Genomic DNA, 25,695 nt, shown 5'->3' with positions numbered 1-25,695 from the left:
TCAAGTCACTGTGCTTTCAAAAGAATCTCATGCTGTTAACCGTGGTTGCTCTTTAAACCATTCCTTTTCCACTGGGTCATTGCTGATAAGCAGCCCAGCTACTGGAAAGTCTAACTTGAATACTTTCTGCTGGGTTCTCTTTGAAAGCCACTGTGTGAATGCTAATTACACCATTACCTCAGCTCACTGGCTCAGGGTATGTGGAAGGAGCTCACCAAAAGTATTAAGCACCAGAGGTTAAAAGCACAGACATGGCAGGAATCAATGGTTTTCCTCCTGTTTAAGACTCATTAAACCTTCTTAGGAAAATCCTGAGAAAATGAATCTGAATCTTGGTTTTCTGGCCGTGATTTGTAAGATACAAGTCCTGTTGTCATTAAGGGAGGAGTCCACCCTCATACTGTCTTATGCCCAATTTCTGCCTCCAAAGAAAGAAGAAGGCCGGGCGCGGTGGCTCAAGCCTGTAATCCCAGCACTTTGGGAGGCCGAGACGGGCGGATCACGAGGTCAGGAGATCGAGACCATCCTGGCTAATACGGTGAAACCCCGTCTCTACTAAAAATACAAAAAAAAACTAGCCGGCGAGGTGGCGGGCGCCTGTAGTCCCAGCTACTGGGGAGGCTGAGGCAGGAGAATGGCGTAAACCGGGAGGCGGAGCTTGCAGTGAGCCGAGATCTGGCCACTGCACTCCAGTCCGGGCGACAGAGCGAGACTCCACCTCAAAAAAAAAAAAAAAAAAAAAAGAAAGAAGAAGTAAAAACTAAAAGGCAGAAATGAAATCCTCAAGCAGACAGCCAGGCACCACACCCTGGGCCTGGGAGTTAAAGATCGACCCCTGACCTAATTGGTTATGTTATCTATAGATTACAGACATTGTATAGATAAGCACTGTGAAAATTCTTGTCCTGTTCTGTTCCAATCTAATTACTGGTGCATGCAGCCCCCAGTCAAGTACCTGCTGCTTGCTCAATCGATCATGACCCCCTCAAGTGGACTGCCTTAGAGTTGTGAGCCCTTAAAAGGGACAGCAATTGCTCACTTGGGGAGCTCAGCTCTTGAGACAGGAGTCTTGCCCATGCTCCCGGATGAATAAACTGCTTCCTTCTTTAACTCGGTGTCTGAGGGGTTTTGTCTGCAGCTTGTCCTGCTACATCATCACCACACATCTGCTTTCTTCTCCACCGTCTTCTGAGGGATGTGACTATGGACTTGCTCTCTCTCTCTCTTCCGTCCTTTTCTTTCATCTCATTTTCATAGTCTGGAATAGAGAATTTTCTTTTCCATATGTCAGCCTGTTTAGCTGCTGTAACAAAATAGCATAAGCTGGGTGGCGTAGAAACAACAGAAATTTCTCTCTTACAGTTCAAGATGCCAGCAGATGTAGTGTCTGGTGAATCCAACTTCTTAGTTCTTAGATTACACCTTCATGCTCTGTTGTCACATGATGGAAGGAGGCGGCTCTCTGGGGACTCGTTTAGAAGGCCAGTAATCCAAACACCCCAAAGGCCCCACCTGCTAATACTGTCACCTTGGTGATAAGGTTTCAGAATATTAATTTGGAGGCGGGGCATGAATATTCAGTCTATACCACCATAGTACAATTTTCACCAGGAAATATCACTTGAGACCAATCCCTTGCTGTCATTTGGTCTACTCCAATGTCTCTACATATTATTGGGACTCACCTTACCTATCTCGTCTGTCCTGTGCAAAGGTAAATGGCAGCTGTTACCAACTCTCAACACACAGCCAACATAGAATTAAAAACACAGCAAAACTGATTTTGATAATAGAACTTTGTTTCTGTAAGATGCTGACATAAGGAGAAACTGAGTCAAAGATCGAGAACTCTGTATGGTTTTTATAACTTTTCTCTAAGTCTAAAATTATTTCAAAATTAAACTTTTTTAAAAAAGTCCTCTAAAACCTTCATTTTTGCCTGGCTTACAGCCAACGGCCTGAACTTGAAACTATTCACTTTAACTAACCTGGCGTTAACTTTTTCAGTGACTTCTCCTAATATCCTGAGTCCTCCATCACATTACGCCCTGCGCTCATTTCTGCAGTTTGATACTTGATGTTGAATGTCAGTTTTTGAGTCCTGTCTTTCTCAGGAACTCTTTTGGATTGTTCTGCCAGCCCGTCTCCTATAGCCCCCCAGATCCTTCCCGAGATGCAGGTTGGGCTTCCTGGGCTCAAATAAGATTGTCGAGGTTGACCTTCCATTCGGCCACTGTGGATTCCCACCACTTTCAGAGCTTGTAGGTGTTCCTCATGGAAAGGTGAGCAGAGTCAGCTTCACCCATGTCCTCCTCCTCTCAAAGACATCCTAGTTCCAAAGTCAGAAGTCAGCGCTCGTTGGTTGTCCACTTACGTGTTTTCCAATTGGCTTGACCTCTGAATCCCTAAACCATCCCATCCAGTATAGGGAGAAGTTACAATAGACACCTTCCAGCTCAGGCATTTGTGTTTCCCAAGCTCCAACTGTGTGGCTCTCTGTTTAAATGGATCCCTGCTCCAATCTTTTGCGTGGCAAATGCCACTGTACTCAATTCTAGCTGTTAAAAAAAAAAGGCGGGAGCAGTAACCTTTTTCCTTACCTTTTGAATTAATATGTGGGGAAAAAAATAAAAACAACAACACATTGTCACCCATAATTATATCAGCCAACAAAAAAGAAATAGCAACTGGGATTTTAAAAATTAGAATCATAACATTTATATTTATTTTCTGCTACTGTAATTCTTTTTTTTTTTTTTTTTTTTTGAGACTGAGTCTGGCTCTGTCGCCCAGGCTGGAGTGCGGTGGCCGGATCTCAGCTCACTGCAAGCTCCGCCTCTCAGGTTTAAGCCATTCTCCTGCCTCCGCCTCCCAAGTAGCTGGGACTACAGGCACCCGCCTCGTTGCCCGGCTAGTTTTTTGTATTCTTTAGTAGAGACGGGGTTTCCCCGTATTAGCCAGGATGGTCTCGATCTCCTGACCTTGTGATCCGCCCGTCTCGGCCTCCCAAAGTGCTGGGATTACAGGCGTGAGCCACTGCGCCCGGCCTGTAATTCTTAACTCAATAAAAGGTATCTACTAAAAAGCTATATCAAATCTCCAACAGCAGTAATTCAATGTGATTTTCAATGTTGGAAACAACACAAGGAAAGCTGCTACCACTGCTACTATTTAAAATTGCATTATGGGCAGGTGCAGTAGCTCACGACTATAATCCCAGCACTTTAGGAGTCCATGGTGGGAGGATCGCTAGAGACCAGGAGTTTGAGACCAGCCTGGAAAATATCGTGAGACTCCCATCTCTACAAAAATTAATAAAAAAATTAGCCGGGCATGGTGGTACACGCCTATAGTCCTAGCTACTTGGGAGGCTGTATGGGAGGATCACTTGAGCCCAGGAGTTTGAGGCTGAAGTGAGCCACGATCATGCCACTGCACTCCATCCTGGGTGACAGAGCAAGACTTAGTCTCTCTTAAAAAAAAAAAAGTCTAAAACAGTAAGTTGCAAAGATATATTACTTCTCTTATTTATGTAATCAATTCATTTTGAAAAAATATGCCAGCATATCTATGTGTTTATGGTATTCCCACTGTATATACAAGCACATACATATAACTGATGTTTGCTTCTATAACTGTGCTGTCCAATGGTAGCCACTAGTCACAGGTGGTTTTCTAAATTAATTAAAGTTGGCCAGGTGCAGTGGCTCACACCTGTAATCCCAGGACTTTGGGAGGCTGAGGCAGGTGTATCACCTGAGATCAGGAGTTCGAGACCAGCCTGGCCAACATGGCAAAATCCCCTCTACTAAAAACACAAAAGTTAGCCGGGCGTGGTGGCATGCACCTGTAGTCCCAACTACTCAGGAGACTGAGGCAGGAGAATCACTTGAACCCAGGAGGTGGAGGTTGCAGTGAGCCAAGATCACGCCATTGCACTCCAGCCTGGGTGACAGAGTGAGACTCTATCTCAAAGAAAAAAAAAATTAAAATTAAAGCTAAATAAAATGTAAAAGAATATTTCCCAGTCATACTAGTTGCATTTCAAGAGCTCAATAGCTTGTGTGAGTGGCAATTATATTGGGCAGTGCAGATGTAGAACATTTTTATCATTGCAGAAATTCTATTGGACAGCACTGCTATAGACTACATCAGTACACTGAGAAAGTACTTAAGAAGATATACCAGATATGACCAGGTGTGGTAGCTCAAGCCTGTAGTCCAGCACTTTGGGAGGCTGAGGCAGGTGGACCACTTGAGCCCAGGAGTTTGAGATGAGGCAGGATAACATGGCAAAACCCTGTCTCTACAAAAAATACAAAAATTAGCCAGGTGCGGTGGTGCATGCTTGTGGTCCCAGCTACTTTGGAGGCTGAGGTGGGAGGATCACCTGAGCCCAGGAGGTTGAGGCTGCAGTGAGCCATGATTGTGCCACTACACTCTAGCCTGGTTGACTCTGTCTCAGAAAAACAAAAACCAAAAAAGTAAATAAGTGATTACGTCTGGAGAAAGTAGTGTACTTTCTATTCTATATTCTTCATTATTTCCATGTTTATGAGCATGTATGTATTTACTATTATAGTTTAAAATGTTTTTCACTTCAGTTTTAAAGTATTTTTATTTGAAAAAATATGATGGATAAGATGTCCTTTAAATGATTTTTTTTTTTTATTTTTAGTATTGATCATTTTCCATGTGTCTGTTAGAGGCAATATTTAGCAAACTTACAACTGAAATGCTGCTCAAAAACGTTGGCACTTGATCAGTAACTATGGTAATATTAACATAAAACTTTTTCCTAATGTATATCTTGATTTTTTCAAATGAATAATAAAGGCAGGTAAATAATAAGTTAACCTATTCCTGTCTCAAATTTTAAAAACAGTTGTACCCTTACCCCCCCAAAAAAATTTATACCCAATTCAAATGACACTGATCTTTTATTGCGTCCTCTTCTCTCTATCACTCCCAGTTACTGTCCCCAACACCCCACAATGGGAAAGTGTAATGATTTTTCAGTGGATGGATGTTTCTTAGACAGGTATGCATGTATGTATGAATGTAAATTTTGTTTAATACCAGGAGAATTGCCTTGTTAGACATACCCTTTAGGGGATTTTTAACCAATTGTCATATAAAAATACACAGTATCCCCAAAGTGGAAAACAATATATTAATTTATTCCCAAGAAAACAAAACATGGAACCTCATTGAAAACAAACATCAGATACAGTAGTTTCAGGACATTCCCATGGCTGTCAGAAATCCACTAGCCCAAACACCATGCTCTTCCAACATTAAAGTGTTTAAGACATAAGAGAGATGACCAACAACATGCATGTAAACATCAATTCCAGAAAGATTTCTCGTTCTACATGAGAAACATCCAGTGTAAAAAACGTTTCTTCTTCTCAGGTGCTGTCATTGAAGTAAGTTGAAAAGAGACAATTTTTAAACTTCACTGCTGACCCTGAGTACGCTCCCTATCCCCCCATCTATTTTGTTTTGAGACAAAGTCTCGCTCTGTCACCCAGGCTGGAGTGCAGTGGGGCACTCTCAGTTCACTGCAACCTCCACCTCCTGGGTTCAAGCGATTCTCATGCCTCAGCCTGCCATGCCGCTAAGCCCAGCTAGTTTTTATATTTGTTAGTAGAGACGGGGTTTCACCATATTGGCCAGGCTGGTCTGGAACTCCTAGCATCAAGTGATCCACCTGCCTCGGCCTCCCAAACTGTTGGGATTACAGGCGTGAGCCACCGCGCCTGGCCCAAGCCAGTGCTTTTATAAGGGGACTCATCCCATCATGAGGATCCCACACTCGTGACCTCATCTAAACTTCCCTTACCAAAGGCCCCATCTCAAATACCATCACATTGAGGGTTAGGGCTCCAACACGTGAATTTTGGGGGGACACAGTCCCATCTATAGCAATGGTAATTTGTGCTTGGAGCCCACTCTGGTCACCTTAGCGGGGCTGGCCTCTCTGCATGTGGCCTTCGAGGGTTGCTTGTGTGACCAGCCTTCCCTATTCCTTAACTCTTTACCACCCAAAACAATTCCATTTTTTTCAGTAGCAAGAAAAAAGGTTTTACTTCAAAGTCATTCCCTTTAAATATGATTGACATTCAACAGGCACAGTTATAGAAAAAAAATAAAATTGTTCATTAAATGTGTCATCCATTGTAGTAACTGCTTTTTGTTAGAATAAATAAATATTTAGAAACTCAACGGTTTAGTATTACAGGAGTAGTAAAGTAGACTTCACATTTTTTCTGAGCTGACAGGAGTTCTTCTCAATATTAACACTGAGACCATTCTTAAAATCTACCCTCTCTGGTATACTAAATATGGCTTTATTTCACCTTCTCTCAGTAAATCCACCTCAGGAAATGAACCGAGAAGACCAGTAACGGAGTCCTAATTCTCACACAGAGAAATTGTTCCCTGGTGCTATTACCTTTCTAAGCCTCAGTTACTTCATCTGCAAAATGGGAGTAATTATAGAAGGTCCTCAGAAGACTGTTGTGAGGTTTGAATGAAATTAGATACATAAAGGAATACCAGAATGGCTGGAACACAACAGGCTCTCTCTCCCTCTCCTCCTTTCTCCCTCTCTGTTGAATAATCTCTGATTTAACCCTTAATTTGTGATTACTGATCTCCTGGGTCTGGTATCATGCTACACAGCCCTGTGCATTCCTGTATTAAACTACAATCACTCTGCAAGATTCTCCAGAGGAGGCTTTCTGGTGTTGACATTATTGCCAAGATTTTTAGAGTGAAAAAGCTCTTGTGTTTCCTTTCTGTTTCAGTACATGTCCTGTGCATAAGAGACACTCAAGAAATGTTTATTGAATGTAGGCTGAATGAATGAATGGATGGATGAATGAGGGATAAATAACAGAGATGCTCATCTACAATTGAAGGCTTTTAAAAATCGAGCCACTAGTATCAGTACCAGGCATTGTAAAGCTACTCAGAGCACACTATGGTTCAATTAAAAGCCTCACAGGATAGAATTCGGTCTCTATTTTGCAAGTAAGATAATATCAGGGAGAGGGGGGATCACAGAAGAGGAAAGTGTTCCAGACTTCAGACTAGATCTATGTGATAGCACCTCTCTTGAATGCATATCTCCATTCTTGCAAGGACTTTTTAGTGTTCTCAATGGAAGACATGACATAGGGACCAGCCTACATTCTGGCATATAATGGAGAAATGTTCTATTTCCCCGAGGTCCTTTTACTGAAGCAACAGACAGTGAATTCTGTCTTAAAGCATATCCTGTTTCTTGTTAATGACTTTATACTATATACAGAGCTTTGGCCATGAGTAAACCAAAAATGCTAGTGTTGAAACTCAGAAACAAGATCAATTCTCCATTCAGGTAGCTTATGTTTTAAAGGAAATTGGTGAATTACCCAGAAAGCTGTTTCAGTATCTGTCTGGTTGAGCACAGTGGTGACAGTTAATGTGTTATAAAAGATTCCTTCTTCAAAGAAACCTAATTCTTAGTTTCCTAGACAGTATTATCTACAATTCTCTTTTTTATTAGAACATTTGAATATGATGAGTATCTGGTTCAAAGATCTGAGGTCATTTAAAATTATTGTTGATCCCAACAATAAGCTAATATGGAGGTGAGCATCAAGAAACAGCAAGACTAAAACTGGCCAAAGTGCCCAGATTGCTCTACCCAGCCATCCTGTTAGTGTATTTCACAGTGTCCAGTGGACATTTTAAGTATAATTATGTAGCCAAGTCCTGAAGCTATAAACGTCCTGAAACCATTAACATTACGAAGGCAAAAGTCTCTCACAAAAACGGGCTCCTCTTCCCAACTGCCATTTCCCTTCAGTCATGAGTAGTAGCTCATGAATAGCTCAAAAATACCAGCTGGGCTGTATCGCAGTTTCACTCTGATTGAGGGTTCTTTCGCGATGCCTTAGTTCTAGACATTCCACGGTAAGGGGGTAGGTATTAAGCTCAAACTTGTTAGCAAACAGGCTTGGTGAATTAACCAGCCACTTTAAGTCTCCGTTTCCATAGATACAAATACCATGTACATAGTGGCCTGCAAAAGAAAGAACAAGAAACAGAGTCAAAACATGCTTGCTTTCAGAAGGGTGATGAACTTACAGAATACTAGAGGTACTCTCTGACTAACGACAACTGTGCCGGTGCTATAGGATTCAAATGAAATATGATTGTGCAGTCTCAGCCCACAAAGAACTGGAACTCTATTTAGAAGAACAAGAGGTACAAATACGTTATTTGAAAAAAACGAGTTAAATCATAGAAGGCATAAAATAACAGATGTTAATATTTTGATTATGTTAATTACTGTGTTTATTATGTCAATATTAATATTAAAATTGTGTTAGTAACAAAATAGGTGTTACAAGGCCATTCATGTACAGTAGTCCCCCTTTATCTGCAGTTTTGCTTTCTGAGGTTTCAGTTACCCGAGGTCAACCATGATCCAAAAATATTAAGATATTTTGAGAAAGAAAGAGAGCATATAACTTTTATTCCACACAACTTACTTTTATTCACATAACTTTTATTACAGCATATTGTTATAATTGTTCTATTTTATAATTAGTTATTATTGTTAACCTCTTACTATGCCTGTTTCAAAAATTAAACTTTATCATAGATATGCATGTACAGGGAAAAACAAAGTACATTTAGGGTTCCATACTGTCTGTGGTTTCAGGCATCCACTGAGGATCTTGAAATGTATTCCCCGTGCATAAGGGGGGCCTACTGTATTACTAAATGAGAGTTACAGATGAGAAGTCCTACAGTGGTACAGGTGGAAGAGGTCTTTATGGATTGCATAGGGTAAATCTTTTTCCTGAGTTCTAGTCTATCCAAGTGCCTACTTGATATCTCTGCCTAGATGTGTAATAAACCTCAGTGATGTAACATGTCAATATTGAATTTTTTTTTTAACCTCAATAGCTTTTGGGGTGGGGACTTTCTGGGAGAGGTGGTTTTGTTGGGAATAGGTTAGAAACAAGAATAGTAGGGAGTTGCAATCATTTTCCAGAGATTCCTCTGGGCACACAGTAGGACAATTGCTGGTTGACCAACTTCACAGACTGAAGGGTTGGGCCTTGTATCTCATAAGTATGGACAGGCCTTAAAGATTTTTGAATAGAAGAATCATATGATGAAACTGATTTTAGCAAGATTAATTTTGAAGTGTTTTGCAGGGTACATTAGAAACCAAGAGGCTGCAGTAGTAACATAAACTGGAGAGCTCGTTCAAAGTTAATGTCTGTGATGAGTGAGAAAGGGAGGATATTGAAGATGCTAGTACAGACGGACAGACAGAATGTGGTGATTAATTCAGTGGGCTGGGAAGAAGCATAACAGAGAGTGGAAGTCACTGGGGAAAGAAGCCAGAATTGTAGGAAGTGAAAGAATGACCAGGCGGCGAGAACCGAAAACACAGGTCTTAAGCACATGCTTAAGGAAATGGAAGTGAACAAGGAAAGAATCTTTCGGCCTGGAGAAAGCAGAGGGTTCATAGACAACTCGATGTCTTCAAGATAGGGGAGATGAGTACACACTTTTGGAGAGAAGGAAAAGAGGCAGCAGAAAGGGAGAGGCTGAGAATGCAAAAGGGTAAGGGTCCGAGAGAGGGGGCCCACAGATAGCTGAGACCATAGCTGGTGGCTTTTGTTGGGAGGATGGGTGACTTTTCCTCTTGAAACAGGAGGGAACAATGAGAGAATGTGTCCAAACCGCTCTAAGACGGTGGGACAGGATGACATGACAAGGGACTAGATGATGAATTTTGATCACATATCTTGAAAGTTCTTTTTCATGTTGAAATGGTTGCTTTTGAGAATAGGAAAGGCTGTTTTAGCATAACCTTGTGATATGGTTTGGCTGTGTACCCACCCAAATCTCATCTTGAATTGTAGCTCCCATAATTCCCACGTGTTGTGGGAGGGATGCAGTGGGAGATAAATGAATCATGGGGGCGGTTTCCCCCATACTGTTCTTGTGGTCATGAATAAGTCTCATGAGATTTGATGGTTTTATCGGGGGCTTCCCCTTTTGCTTGTCTGTCATTCTCTTTTTCCTGCCACCAGTAAGATGTGCCTTTTGCCTTCTGCCAGGATTGTGAGGCCTCCCCAGCCATGTGGAACTATGAGTCCATTCAACTTCTTTGTCTTTGTAAATTACTCAGTCTTGGGTATGTCTTCATCAGCAGTGTGAAAACAGACGAATACACGCTGGGAACTTAAAGGTGAGAAGGAAAGCTGAAAAAGTGTCCCTTAGGAAGGGCAGCAGGAAAATAATGAGGTAAACAAAAGGATAAGTAGGTAGCCAGGAGGCCTAGCTGAAGTTAGGTGACAGGACGCAATGATGGGTGTGTCTTAAGAGAGTTCCGCAACACCCTCCACCAATACTCTGCCTAGGGAAGTACAAATGGCAAGAAAGGCAGATGGTGGTAATGATTAGGGTTCAGAATCAGCTTTGTAGGGTCAAAATGGCAAAGGGACCGAAAATGTTGGTGAGGACATCTTGTAGTGGCTGATTACAATACCCGGGTCAGACAGGGAGTCCTCAGAAGGAAGCTCACAGAAGGAAAAAGCTCGAAATGTCGAACCTCTGGAAATCCCAATTCAAACCAAAAATAACATGGTTTAGGTGTGGACATAAAACAGTGAACAAACTGGTCAAATTTCCTAGCTGTCTTGGAGCTTCTGCTCTGGGAAGAAAGACAGTAAAATAAGTAGGTGAAGGAAACTAGTAGAGGTGACAAAGACATTGTAATCAGAGATGGGCACTCCAAGTTGAAGATCATTCTAAGTGCTAAGAGGGCTGATGAAGGTAGTACAGGCCGGGTGTGGTGGCTCATGCCTGTAATCCCAGTACTTTGGGAGGCCGAGGCAGGTGGATCACGAGGTCAGGAGATCGAGACCAGTCTGGCCAACATGGTGAAACCCCGTCTCTACTAAAAATACAAAAATTAGCTGGGCGTGGTGGTGGGTGCCTGTAATCTCAGCTACTCAGGAGGCTGAGGCAGGAGAATCACTTGAACCCGGGAGACAGAAAAGAACGTAGGCAGGTGGCATGCATTTCTCCTGAAGAAAATATGGACTGATTAAAGTAAATATATCAACATGCTTCAGAATGGACCGAAATTTCTTTGCATGAGAACATTGCTGTCCACAGTGGGATGAGACCATCAAGAGACACATGAGAAAGAAGTTGGTGTAATGGAGAGTTTTAGAGATGGAGCAACTTGGAAATTTTCACCTGAAACATTTAACATTTAGGTACAGGTAAGATGGGGCTGGGTGTGGTGGCTCACACCTGTAATCCCAGCACTTTGGGAGACCAAGGGGGGCAAATCACGAGGTCAAGAGATCGAGACCATCCTGGCCAACATGGTGAAACCCCGTCTCTACTAAAAATACAAAAATTAGCTGAGTGTGGTGACATGCGCCTGTTGTCCCAGCTACTTTGGAGGCTGAAGCACAAGAATCCCTTGAACCTGGGTGGTAGAGGTTGCAGCAGTGAACTGAGATCTTGCCACTGCACTCCAGCCTGGTGATAGAGCGAGAATCCATCTCAAAAAAAAAAAAAAAAAAAAAAAAAAAAAAGATGGACTGATGAGTAGAGGCAAAGCCTTGTTACCATAGGGAGAAAAGGCCAAATCACCATATTGTCATTCATTCACTGATTCATTCGTTCAAACAATCACTTACTAAATAAATATTTATTACATACTATGGGCTGAATTGTCTCTTTAAATTCATATGTTGAATCCTAATGCTGAGTGCCTCAGAGTAGAGACAGGGTCTTTAAAGAGGTAATTAAGTTAAAATGAGACCTTTAGGGTGAGCCCTAATCCAGTATGACTGGTCTCCTTAGAAGAAGAGGGGATTAGGACACAGACACACACAGAGGGAAGACCATGTGAGAACACAGGGAGAAAATGCCACCTACAAGCCAAGTGGAGAGGCCTCAATAAACCAGCCCTGCTGACACCTGGATCTTGGACTTCCAGCCTCTAGAACTAAATAAATTTCTATTAAGCACCCAGTCTGTGTCACTTTCTTATGGCAGCTCTAGCAAACTACTACTCGTGCCTGATATGTGCTGGGCAATATTCTGAATGCAGTGTGTGCCAGGACTGATACAAACTCTTCTTCATAAAGTTCTATAGAAATGGAAATAACTTAGGATTTCTAGTTCTTTTCCATTTGGAGAGGAACCCTTCTTGCTAGTGTCACCTGCCATCCATCATGCCAGAGCTGTGCAAACCCCAACAGCTCTCCAAGCCACTGGGAAGGCTGCCCAACAGCTCTCCAAGCCACTGGGAAGGGGAGCAGGGACTGGCCTGAGGGTTAGGGGCCCAGCTTTCTCTGTGGTGAGAACATGACATCACTTCTCCTCCTTATGGCTTTCCCTTCTGAATAGCTGGACTCTCAGAAGGCACAGCAAGAGGAATAAACAAGAAGAAAGCTGACTCTATAAGGAAAAAAAAAATTAGCCAGGTGTGGTGGTGCATGCCTGTGGTCCGAGCTACTTGGGAGGCTGAGGTGTGAAGCCTGAACCCAGAATGTTGAGGCTGCAGTGAGCTGTATTCATGCCACTGCACTCCAACCTGAATGACAGGTGAGACCCTGCCTCTAAAGAAAGAAAGAAAGCTGAAAACTAGCAAGGAGAAAAAAATGTCGCCATGATTTGAACCCATCTTTCCATCTCCCTAGGTAATTATAAGTTGGAGAATATCAGTGAGATGTTTAAACTTATTTTTGAAGGACTGTGTCTTGAAGCCTTTGGCTTCTCCAATAACTAATAGATTGGTCTAATTATAGCAGCAATTCTCTCTCCATGAGAACCCTGGATTCCACAGCTCCCTTCCTGCTAACACCAACAGGCAGTGGCCTAGAAGTATGGAACGAGAGCCTCACCATGACAGCCTCCGTGACTGTCTTCCATATCACTCCACTTTATAGCTCTGAGGTTTCCAGTCCAGGATGCATTTGGCATAGAGCCAGGAACACCTGCAATGTTGATAAAGAAAAAATGTAGAGATGAGAACCACGAGAGAAGGGCATCAACTGCATCAGGTAAGCCTCTAAATTAGGCTTACTTTCTTTCAGTTTATTACCTTTCACATTTCACACAGATTGGTATGTACTGATCTACCCATCTTCTGTTTCCTCCAGATGATCTTTTGACCAGAATTTTAGTTGTGACTCATCATCTAATTAGTATAACATCTAATTCAATCAATATACAAATCAGTATACTAATACAATTCTGATCCATTTACTAATACCTAATTCAGTTGGGGGGTGGGGTGCTGTAGGTTGGCATCTTGCTAAGCTAGGGTTTCTCCACCTCAGCGCGATTGACACTTTGGGCTGGATGGTTCTTTGTTGTGGGGGCTGTCCCGTGTTTTGTAAGATGCTTAGCAGCATCCTTGGCCTCCACCCAATAGATGCCAATAGCACCGTCTCCTCAACTGTGACAACCAAAAACATCTGCAGATATTGCCAAATGTCCTGTGGGTGAGCAAAATCACCCCATTTGAGAACCACTGTGCTCAGTGTTTCTCAATAACCCTGTCTATAAAATAAATTTGGTAGGTCATAGAGATTGAAGGGCCTATTTAATCATAGTTAGACTCCAAGATTATAATATATAAATCATTACTAGAGAAGAAGTTGCCAGACAGAGTGGCTCATGCCTGTAATCCCAGCATTTTAGGAGGCTGAGGTAAGAAGATCCCTGGGCAAGAGAATGAAACCCTGTCTCTACAAAAAATAAAAAATTAGCTGAGTGTGGTGGCACGTGCTTGTAGTACCATCTACTTAGGAGGCTGAAGTGGGAGGATCATGTGAGCCTAGGAAGGTCAAGGCTGCAGTGAGCCATGATTGTGCCTCTGTACTCCAGCCTGGGCCACAGAGCAGGACCCTGTCTCAATAAATAAATAAATAAATAAATAAATAAATAAATAAATAAATAAAAGAAAAGGAAAACATGGGAATCAACATAAATGCAACTAAAGAGAAATACTTTGCTTTAGAGTTATAGCATTTTCCACCAGTGAGTAATGCAATCTGAATGTAATTTTGATGCAATGGCACTATGCAAATGCTATCTGTACCCAAATTACAATAGTCCTCTCTTAGAAGATTCTTTTTAATTATTGAGAAGACATATTGTGGTAGGCAGAATAAAGGCTTCCACCCACCCCCTCAAACACACACATACGGAACAGACAAAGATGCCCACATCCTAATCCCTGGAACCCGAGAATATGTTATTTTACACGGCAAAGGGGGATTACAGTTGCTGATCAGCCAACCTTCACATAGGGAGGGTGTCCTGAATTATCTGGGTGAGCCAAATGTAATCAATCACAAGGGTCCTCAATGTTGGAAGAGGGAAACAGGAGAGCTGGACAGAGTGACGCAATGTGAGAAGGCTCTACTCTGACTCTGCCTTTGCTGTTTGAAGATGGGGGAAGAAGCCACCAGCCAGGAATGTGAGTGGCCTCTAGAAGCTAGAAAAGGCGAGGAACTGGATTGTATTCAGAGCCTACAGAAAGGAACCTGACCCAGCCAATGCCTGGATTTCAGCCTAGTCAGGCTTTTGTCCTACAGAATTGTAAGACAATATATTTATGTTGTTGAAGCTGCTAAATTTGTGGCAATTTGTTGCAGTGCCAGGTAAAAAGCTGATACACATGCTAATGAGAAAAAAACAACTCAAGGGCTGTGTGCAGTGGCTCATACCTGTAATCCTAGTGCTTTGGGAGGCCAAGGCAGGAGGACTGCTTGAGGCCTGGAGTCTGAGACCAGCCTGGGCAACATAGTGAGACCCTATCTCTACTAAAAAAATTTTTTTTAATTAGCCAGGCATGGTGGCTAATGCCTGTGGTCCCAGCTACTCAGCAGGCTGAGGCAGGAGGATCACTTGAGCCCAGGAGTTCAAGATTGCAGTGAACAATGATTGTACCTCTGCACTCCAGCCTGGGCAACACAGACAGACACCATCACCACAAGTTTTTGTTTTTTGTTTTTTTTAAATTAGCCAAGCATGGTGGTGTACTCCTGTAGTCCCAGCTACTGGGGAAGCTGAAGTGGGAGGATTGCTTGAGCCTAGGAGCTCAAGGCTGCAGTGAGTTTGAGTACCACTGTATTCCAGCCTGGGCGACAAGAGAGGGATCATTCCTAAAATAAAAGAAGAAAAAAGCTACTTAAGACAATGAGTATTTTTAATAAAGAAAAAATTGGACAAGACCAGTATTTTAAAGAAATTTAATTAAATTAGGCTTTTAAAAATATTAATAAAAATGTGCATTTTCAGAAGAAAAAAGGTCTGTTCTTTTGCCCTGATGTTACATGATTATATGATGATCTGATTTGTAACCAGGTTTCCTAACTAAAATTAAATTTTGTTACAGCCTTTCCTGTAAACAGCATGAGTCTTAAACCCTAAGGGCTCTCTATAAGGCAAGGATCTTTTCTTCTTCTTACCTAAACTTGAATGTATTTAATAAAAGTATTCAAGTTTTCGAGAAAAACACTATTTATTAAGCAATATTTCTATTTCTTTAACTTGCATTTTAATACTTTACAATTATTTTGGTGCTTGCCTATCTAAAAAGAAGCTACCTTGTTTTGTTCTTAACACACATTTTAAAAGAATTGAAGTAAAACTTGTCTGGTTAAGCTGTGGGATGGGGAAGGAGAGTCTGGAAAGCAAAGAGAGAATCTGGCTTATTTACCTACATCTGTGTGATTAGCTGATGTGTTATTATGAGCCAATGTCTATTAAATAACTACATCATAAAAGTATGAAGAGTACATTCCGATGGCAAAAAGTCATTTAATGTTGAAATGACTGTATTTTTGAAAGCACAAGACATTTTTCTTCCTTTTCATTCTCTTTAATATTGATAATCCCAAACTGACTCTTACTCAGAAACAGATTCCATTATTGCAGAGATAAGATCGTGACATTTATAATTAATGACTTGCTGTCTTTATAAAATGAACACATAACACCTACTAACCTCCTGTTACTGAAATTTCAAACATCAACTTCCATACTTTCTGTTTGATGACAGGTGTCAAACACATCTGTGCTTAGATCTTATTCATGTTTGTGCATTAAACCATTACATTTTTAACAGCAGAAGGGGGGAGAAGGGCAAACAGAACAAGTTGAATTCTACTTTTTTTGCAAAGAATCCTGGGGCACAGAAATATCTGGCAGAAGTAGGCACAAAGCCTTGCTATTCGAGTGTGGTTCTTAAGAGTAGGGGCATCAGTAGCACCTGGGAACTTGTTAGAAATGCAGAATCTGGCCAGGTGTGGCGGCTCACGCCTGTAATCCCAGAACTTTGGGAGGCCGAGGCGGGTGGATCACCTAAGGTCAGGAGTTCAAGACCAGCCTGGCCAACATGGTGAAACCCCGTCTCCACTAAAAATACAAAAATTAGCCAGGTGTGGTGGCACATGCCTATAGTCCCTGCTACATGGTAGGCTGAGGCAGGAGAATTGTTTGAACGTGGGAGGTGGCGGTTGCAGTGAGCCAAGATTGCACCACTGCATTCCAGCCTGGGTGACAGAGTGAGACCTTGTCTCAAAAAAAAAAAAAGAAGAAGAAAGAAATGGAGAATCTGGCCAGGCGTGGTGGCTCATGCCTGTGATCCCAGCACTTTGGAAGGCTGAGGTGTCAGAGGCATGTGAACCAGAGCAACTCCATCTTAAATGGGAGCTAAGTAAAAAGAGACTGAAACCTACTGGGCCGCATTCCCAGACGGTTATGGCATTCTAAGTCACAGGATGAGATAGGAGGTCAGCACAAAATACAGGTCATAAAGACCTTGCTAATGAAACGGTTTGCAGTAAAGGAGCCGGCCAAAACCCACCAAAACCAAAATGGCAATTAGAGTGACCTTTGGTCGTCCTCACTGCTACACTCCCAGCAGTGCTGTGACAGTTTACAAATGCCATGGCAATGTCAGGAAGTTGCCCTCTATGGTCTAAAAAGGAGTAATAATCCACCCCTCGTTTAGCATATCTTCAAGAAATAACCATAAAAATGGGCAACCAGCAGCCCTCGGGGTTGCTCTGTCTATGGAGTAGCAATTCTTTTATTCCTTTACTTTCTTAATAAACTTGCTTTCACTTTGCACTGCAGACTCGCCCTGAATTCTTTCTTTCGCGAGATCCAAGAACCCCCTCTTGGGGTCTGGATCGGGATCCCTTTCCTGTAACAGAGGCAGGTGTATCTCTTGAGTCCAGGAGTTCGAGACCAGCCTGGGAAACATATAGAAATCCCGTCTCTATGAAAAATACAAACATTAGCTGTGCATTGTGATGTGTGCCGGTGGCCCCAGGTACTCGGGAGACTGAGGTGGAAGGATCCGCTGAGCCTGAGAGGTCAAGGCTGCAGTAAGCCAAAATCAGGTCACAGTGAGAGCCTGAAAAAGAGAAAGAAAAGAAAGAAAAGAGAGAAAGAGAGAGAAAGAGAAAGAGAGAGAGAGAGAGAGAGAAAGAAAGAAAAGAAAGAAAGAAAAGAGAAAGAAAGAAAGAAAGAAAAGAAAGAAAGAAGAAAGAAAGAAAGAAGAAAGAAAGAAAGAAAGAAAGAAAGAAAGAAAGAAAAAAATTGAGATCCACGCCAGGCCTCTTGTACCAACATCCAACGTCAGCATCTTCACAAGATCCCCAGAAGATTCTTGTGCATGATCAAGTGTGAGTAGCTCTGAGCTGTAAGCAACACTGGAGGAGGATGCAGCTTTTCCTGGGGAGCAACAGCACTGTCCTTTTTTCCTCCCCTCCTTGACCTCCCTCCCTCAGTCTTCATCAGGTTTCTAGGTTAGTCTCTTACTGACTCTATTCTCACTCAAAATCTGCTCTTATGAACGAATCTGGTCCCTATATCCTTGGGTTAATTGCAACTAACTTGTTCCCACTGCTAGGAATATATGCATTTTAACAGACCTCTCACATCACCTCCTTGAAGGCATCAGCCCACCTGTTATAGGAGAAAGCTACACTGAACAGAGGGCCAGTTCTCACAGTGCCTTTGACTTCATAGCACTCGGCCACCAGGAGACTCTCACCCAATCTTAAAGGAACGAATGAGCGTCCATTCCCAACGCAAGGGTGGCCTTATTGACTTAGTCAGTCTTTAGTGCTGATGGGAAGGACTGTTTAGCTTGTGTGAGGATCAGACAGGCCTGGATCCTGTCTTGATTTCCCAATAGGACATGGCAACTTAAGGTGTAATAATCTCTACTTCTCAGTACCAAAAAGCATTTCTTCTTCCTCTTTTCTTTTCCCCTTCCTTCCTTCCTTCCTTCCTTCCTTCCTTCCTCCTTCCTTCCTTCCTTCCTCCTTCCTTCCTTCCTTCTTTCTCTCTCTCTTTCTTTCTTTTTTTTTTTTTGAGACAGAGTCTTGCTCTGTTGCCCAGGCTGGAGTCCAGTGGCATAATCTCAGCTCACTGCAACCTCTGCTTCCCAGTATCAAGTGATTCTCCTGCCTCAGCCTTCCGAGTAGCTGGGACTAGAGGTGCATGCCACTAACGTCTAGCTAATTTTTTGAATTTTTAGTAGAGACAGGGTTTCACCATGTTGGCCATGCTAGCCGCGAACTCCTGTCCTCAAGTGCTCCACTCGCCTTGGCCTCCCAAAATGCTGGGATTACAGTCGTGAGTCACCATGCCCGGCCTCTTCTACCTTCGTAGCAAGCACCAACCCATTTCAGTTTGCCCTTCAATAATGACCTGGGTGACCAGCAATCATCTCATCTCCAAATCTGTCCTGCTTGGTTCAACTTGCTTAGGGAAGTGAGAAAATATTCAACAAGACTTCTGGTGACAGCTCAATTTGAATACTTAGTAAGCATCACTTGGTTATTACTTTAAGGAGATAATGGCAAGCTTAAGATTGAAGACCCTGAATGTACAATGTGCCCACTGTTCAGTAAATAATCTAATTTGGCTTGGGCTGAAAGATACACAGAGATCCCAAAGCTACCAGTCCCATCACTCTTGCCAATATCCAGTTGCTCCTTCTCTACTCCCCAAAAGCCTCTCTATTAAGCCTGTTTCCTGTGTCCCCCGCTGCCAGAGACTGATCCCAGGCTGAGGACCATGATGGAGTAGACACTGGCCTAGGGATTAGGGAACTTCCATTCTCATTCCAGCTTTGCCATTAACCAGCTGGGCATCCCTGGACATCATCTAACGTCTCCAAACCTCACCTCTCAAATGAAGTAGGTAGATTTGATCAGTGACTTTTCAACCTTTTAGACTGCAACCCATAGAAAAAGCACTGTATACTGTCATACACACACGTCTATAAAGCAAACAAGTTTCATAAAACAATACCTGTGCTTATTACATGCGATACACTTGTTAATTTTACGTTGTTTTCTAGTCTCGTTTCATCTTAAAACTTCAGATCAAAAACTACTAAAGTGATTTCTGTATCCTCTAATGGGATACAACCAGTAGTGGAAAAATACTGGACTCGATTCTACTATTATTGTATTTGCTGTTGGGATGACTATTCCTATTGTTTGTCAGGACTCTGGGAGGGTAGTTACAGGGAGTGTGGGTAGGAGCGTACCCTTCATTCACCAGAATCCTAGCAAAGGCCTATTTTTCACTATTTCTAGGACGGGGCAAAAAAACTGTCAATATTATCTGAGAAAACATTTTAAACTATAAAATCCAATGATCTCATTTGCTCCTCATAGGCTTAAATAAACAGAGCTTTTGAGGCAAAGTTTACAGAGTAACAGGCATGTTTTTCTTGGGGCTCAGCCTTTCTTAGTCAAATGACTGCGTTTGTTAAATATTCTTTGAAATGCAAGCTTATTTATATTGACTTGACGGTCTCCTTATTATTCTTACACAGTTTGGTCCTCATTTTGGGAGAACTATCTGTGGTAACAAGTTCCAGAAACTGCTTCTGATTTAAGCTCATACATACACTTTTTAATTTCTTAAGTAAACAAGGAATTTTGTTTTTAAATGTCACATAGCCAATGCTGATGACAATATATTGAAAGAGCTTTCTCACAATTCAAGGTGGTGCTGACATTGGTTCAGTCGTAGAAAATCAATTTAGAAACATGTAGGAAAAGCCACCATAACTGCCAATTCCCTTTGACTCTTTAAACTAATATCTTCAAAATAAGCTAAGGAAGTCACTTTTAAAATGCAGAAATCTGTATCTGAAGGTGTGCATTATGACATGACATACAATAACTGACAGCACTGGCTTTGAAGTCAGATAGAGAAGCATTGCTACTACTCACTGTACAACTCTGAACAACTACTGAATCTTTAAGACATGGTATACTCGTCCTTAAAACCTCACAGGGATTTGGGAGGGTTAAGTGAGAAAAATCTAGGTGCAGTGCTTTGCAATGCCTGGCGTACATAAACACCAAATACATAGTTGAAAATATAATCCCTTTAATAAAATCACGGCGATAATGTATCTGTGGAAAAGACTGCTTTTTTACTATAATCTAAAGCAGTTTTCTCAGCCTCAGCACTATTGACATTTGGGCCAGGTAATTTTTTGCTGTGGGGGCAGACCTATGCCGTTTAGGATGTTTAACAGCATTCCCAGTCCCTTTCCACGAGATGCCAGTAGCAGGCCCCCAAACACAGATGTGACAGATCAAAATCTCTCCAGACATTGCCAAATGTCCCCTCAGGTGCAAAATCACCCCTGGTTGAGAATTACTGATCTAAAGTTATAACAAAAACAAAGGCCAGGTGCAGTGGCTCACGTCTGTAATCCCAGCACTCTGAGAGGCTGAAAGGGGTGGATTACCTGAGGTCAGGAGTTCAAGACCAGCCTGGCCAACATGGCAAAACTCTGTCTCGACTAAAAATACAAAAATTAGCCAGACATGGTGGTGCACACCTGTAATCCCAGCTCCTTGGGAGGCTGAGGCAGGCAAATTGCTCCAACTAAGGAGGCAGAGGTTGCAGTGAGCCGAGATTTTGCCACTGTACTTCAGCCTGGGCAACAGAGTGAGGCTCTGTCTCAAAAAAACAAACAAACAACAACAAAAAAACCCCCACAAAAACACCAGAGTATGAAATTGTATACTATTAACAAACCATGCACACATATTTGCATGTGAAATGTGAGTGGAGGCAATACCAGTGTTTTCCTTACTTATAAAACTTTCTTTAATGTTATATTGCTTTTATATTTTTTACAAAAGTTTATTGATATACATCTGAGTTTCATTTGCTTCATTGATTTAGTAATTGTGACTAATTCTAATAATTAAATTGATTAACAACAAAAAAATGGACAATTACCCAATGGCAGGGAGTTGTAGTGTTAAATAACTTGTAGCCTCTTATTCTGATTGCTAATTTGGGTCACTTTTAGAAATTGAAAGTATATATTTGTTTCCACCCAGTACTTGTTCATTGATCAACTGATAGGATTTTTTTTTCCCCCAAACAGATATGGATCTCACTATGTTTCCCAGGCTGTCAAACTCCTGGACTCAAGCAATCCTCCCACCTTGGCCTCCCAAAGTGCTGGGATTACAGGCATGAGCCACCACGTTTGGCCTATTTAGGATTTTTAACACAAGAAACTTACTAAAAGAGACCCTGTTTTGTTTGATGTGGATGTTTCTAGTTTTGTAGTCCCTGAGACAGTGGTATAGCATTCTTAATATGACATCTCTGCGTTCCTCTCTCATAACTACCAACAAATTCACTCCTTCTTAGTTTAAAAGGAGAAGATGAAATGAAGGAGGAAAACCCCTGAATTTTAGAACTAAATGGATTTTAAAATTTTTCTAATGTTTCCTCCTTGTTACCAAGCTATGTAAACTAGAGCCTAGAAAATTCACTTAAATTTTCTAGGCTCTAGTTCAGGAGAGTGGACGCACTAAAGAACTTGTTGATTTTGTTTCCAGATAATTTACTCACTTATTCAAATACTTTCTTGCATGCCTCCAACATTCCAGAGTAGATGGTGGGGGTAAAGCCATGAATGGGATAATCTTGGGGTTTTCAGCTTAATGTATCTAGAGAATTTATATTTATCAATATCTTCAGTAGCAGCCTAAATGCCTTCAAGCCAGAGTCGTTCTTGGACAGTTTTCTGGTGAAGACTAGGCAACGTCAGTAGAAAGTCAACAAACATGCGCAATCCTTGGCTCAGAGCAGTTCAGATTTCATTACAATGCTCACATGGTCCATTGGCCGCCTGCCTACGCATCTCTGCTCTTTATAATTTTTAGCTTTTGTCAAACACTCTTCTAATTATAGCAGATTTTCCTGAGGTGGTGAAGGCCTTCAGCTTCCATACTCCCAGACACGAAGCCTGAGAATTTTCCCTTCTTTGCTCCACTAAACCCTGACATACTTCAAAATCTTTCACCTTCGTGATTAATCTGATCCACTAATTATTCCCTTCCAGCTACGACTGTTGAAATTTTGCACAGTACAGGAGTCCCCAGTGGATTTCCAATCTACCATCAGTTCTCCAAACTGGTTGATAATAGTGTTGCTCAAACACATACCTTTTGCTTTCCTTTGATGCCACAGTCCTCACTCAGGTGCTCAACGTCTCTCATCAAAACTACTGTAATTGCCTGCCAATGAGTCTCTCTGTCTGCAGTATTTCCACTAGATGCTGTCAATACCACCAGATGGCTCTTCCTATAATCAGCACTGATCCTGTCACCCTTCTACTTGCAGGGAACAGGTTACTTTGAATGTATCTGATTTTTCAAGCTAGCTTGAGATGCCCTACAACCACTCACCTTCCAGTAAACAAAAGCAAACTCAGACTTGCCCTCATCCCAGACCTCTTCTGCCACCTCTTACCACCTCTTACCAGAATTCCAACTCCTCACCTCATTTCTTATTTTACATTTCTACATGTGTTCCCCCTGGACCCAGCTTCATGCTTATCTCCTCCCTCAAGAGCTAGATTCTCAACTGTCATTTCTTTCCTTTGCTTCAAACTGTCACTAACCAAGCAGACTGCCCCAGCCAACTCCTCAGAATTATAACCCTGGCCGGACCCATCACTTCAGTTCTATAGATCACGTCCTGGCCAGGAAGATCTCAAAATGCTGACCACAACACATCAGAGGTTTTACAATCTTGCCCTCTGCTATGGTTTGAATGTGTCCCCCAAAATTCTTATGTTGGAAACTTGATCCCCAGTGCAACAGTTTTGAGAAGTGGGATCTTAAGAAGTGATCAGGTCATGAGGGCTCTGACATCATGAATGGACTAATGTCATTATTTTGAGTATGAGTTCATTATTGCAGGGTTGGGATCATTATCACAGGAATGGATTTAGTGTAAAAGCAAGCTTGACCCTCTCTTGGTTCTCACTCTTACGTGCTCTCTTGCCCTTCCTTCTACTTTATGCCATGGGATGATGCAGCACAAACGCCTCACCAGATGCCACTGCTGTGCCCTTGAGCTTCCCAGCCTCCAGAATCAGGAGCCAAATACATTTCTTTTCTTTATAAATTACCCAGTCTCAGGGATTCTGTTACACAGCAGAAAATAGACTAAGACACCTCCAGACTACAAACAGCAGACTGGGAGCCATAAACCACATTTGATTGGTAGGCCTGTTTGGTTGACCCCCGCAGTAGGGTGGAATTAAGCCAATATGGAAAAGCCAGACTTTCTATGGAAGCCTGAATTCCTATTGTCCCTTGACAACAATTCACCAGGGCATCCAGGAGCTCTCTGGCTACCCTGGCGCCAGTGTGTTTCATTCACCTACTTTGTCTGGCCCTGTGGACATGTAGTTTGCAAAACTGGGTTCCAGGCCTCATCTTTCAACACCGTCCACACATATCCAACTGTCCTGCCACACATGTGGGAATTCCTGAATTGGCCTTCCATTTTCACATAGCTCTTTGCACCTTGGCTTACACAAATGTCTAACACAAGAAAACATGCTCAACCTCATTAGGAGCCAAAGTTATGAAAGTTAAAATCCTAAGAGAGCCTCTCTTTTTGTGTTTGTTTTGTTTATTAGAGATGATGTCTCTGCTGTATTGCCCAGGCTGGATTTGAACTCCTGGATTCAAGGGATCATCCCACATCACCCTCCTGAGTGGCTAGGATTACAGACATGTGCCACTGCACCTGGTAATTCCTCTTTTTATACTTATCAAGCTGGCAAACATTTAGAAAATAATAATGACCCATGGTGGAAAAGGTAGAGTGAAATGGAGCTCTTAAACCTGCAAGTGGGAGTATAAATTGGTACAATTTTTGGAAGAGCAATATGATATTCTGGATTAAAAGCCTTAAAAATGTGCATATCACCATTAAGTCGTGGTGGCTCATGCCTATAATCCCAGCACTTTGGGAGCCCGAGGTGGGCGGATCACCTGAGATCGGGAGTTTGAGACCAGCTTGACCAACATGGAGAAACCCTGTCTCTACCAAAAATACAAAATTAGCCCGGCGTGGTGGCACATGCCTATAATCCCAGCTACTCAGGAGGCTGAGGCAGAAGAAACACTTGAACCTGGGAGGCGGAGGTTGCAGTGAGCTGAGATTGTGCCACTGCACTCCAGCCTGGGCAACAAGAACGAAACTCCATCTCAAAAAAAAAAAAAAAAAAAAGGTGCATACTATTTAACTCAGCATTTCAATCTTTGGCATCTGTCTTAGGGAAGTTATTTATAATTATTATTATAATTATAAGGAAGTTATTATAAATTATTATTTGAGGTAGAGGAGATATTCTGAAACCTAAGCAAGTTCTTGAACCTAAGCAGGATTCAAGTGCCTGCTCTGTCAATTACTGTGAGACCATTGACAGGTTATCTAATCTATCTGTTCCTCAGTTTCCCTATCTGTAAATTAGAGTGAAAACAGCACATTTACCACATGAATTTATTGTGAAGTACATAATATACTTAAAACACTCTGAATGGTGTTTGGTACATAGTAAGTGCTATTAAAGTATCTATCATCATTAATTATCAACTTTATTAACAAAACAATTGATTACCAATAAGACCTCCCAAATGTCCATAAGTTAGGGCTTTTCTAAATAAATTATATTACATTCAAATGATGGCACACTACAGAGCTATTAAAAATTATGGTGACAAATTCTTCATGACATGGAAAGCCATGACATACTGTTAGGTGAGGTGAAATGGTTTGGATCTCTGTCCCTGCTCAAATCTCATGTTGAATTGTAATCCTCAGCATTGGAGTTGGGGCCTGGGTGGGAGGTGATTGGATCATGGGGACGGTTTCTAATGGTTTAGCACCATCCCCCTAGTGCTGTCGAATTCTCATGAGATCTGGTTGTTTAAAAGTGTGTGGTATCTCCCCATTCTGCTCTTTCTCCTGCTCCAGCCATGTGAGATGCTTCCTCCGTCTTTGCCTTCCACCATGTTTGAAAGTCTCCTGAGGCCTCCCCAGATGCTGAGCAGATGCCAGCATTTTGCTTCCTGTACAGCCTGTAGAACTGTGAGCCAATTAAGCCTCTTCTCTCTATAAAATACCCAGTCTCGGTGGATCACCTGAGGTCAGGAGTTCGAAACTAGCCCTGCCAACGTGGTGAAACCCCGTCTCTACTAAAAATACAAAAAATTAGCTGGGTGTGGTGGTATGCCCCTGTAATTCCAGCTACTTGGGAGGCTGAAG

The 25,695-nt window shown here is 42.1% G+C and overlaps 1 protein-coding gene across 4 annotated transcripts in view; it reads right to left on the bottom strand.

The window, feature by feature from the left end:
• Positions 1-5,159: 5,159 nt before the first annotated feature.
• GCNT2 (glucosaminyl (N-acetyl) transferase 2 (I blood group)) overlaps positions 5,160-25,695 on the bottom strand; it is a 116,140-nt gene continuing 95,604 nt past the window's right edge. For all 4 annotated transcript variants that reach the window (XM_033216187.1, XM_033216185.1, XM_033216188.1 and 1 more), the window contains 2 exons: positions 12,948-13,040; positions 5,160-8,074 (listed from right to left, as the gene is read on the bottom strand). In XM_033216187.1, the coding sequence (XP_033072078.1) occupies positions 7,884-8,074; positions 12,948-13,040 (284 nt within the window). In that variant the 3' untranslated portion in view covers positions 5,160-7,883. The remainder of the gene's footprint in view (positions 8,075-12,947; positions 13,041-25,695) is intronic.

This window comes from Trachypithecus francoisi, unplaced genomic scaffold (assembly GCF_009764315.1).
Source record: "Trachypithecus francoisi isolate TF-2019V2 unplaced genomic scaffold, Tfra_2.0 Lachesis_group10, whole genome shotgun sequence".
NCBI classification, from domain to species: domain Eukaryota; kingdom Metazoa; phylum Chordata; class Mammalia; order Primates; family Cercopithecidae; genus Trachypithecus; species Trachypithecus francoisi.
Note: the sequence above shows the minus strand (reverse complement) of the source record. Positions and strands in the feature narration are given on the sequence as shown.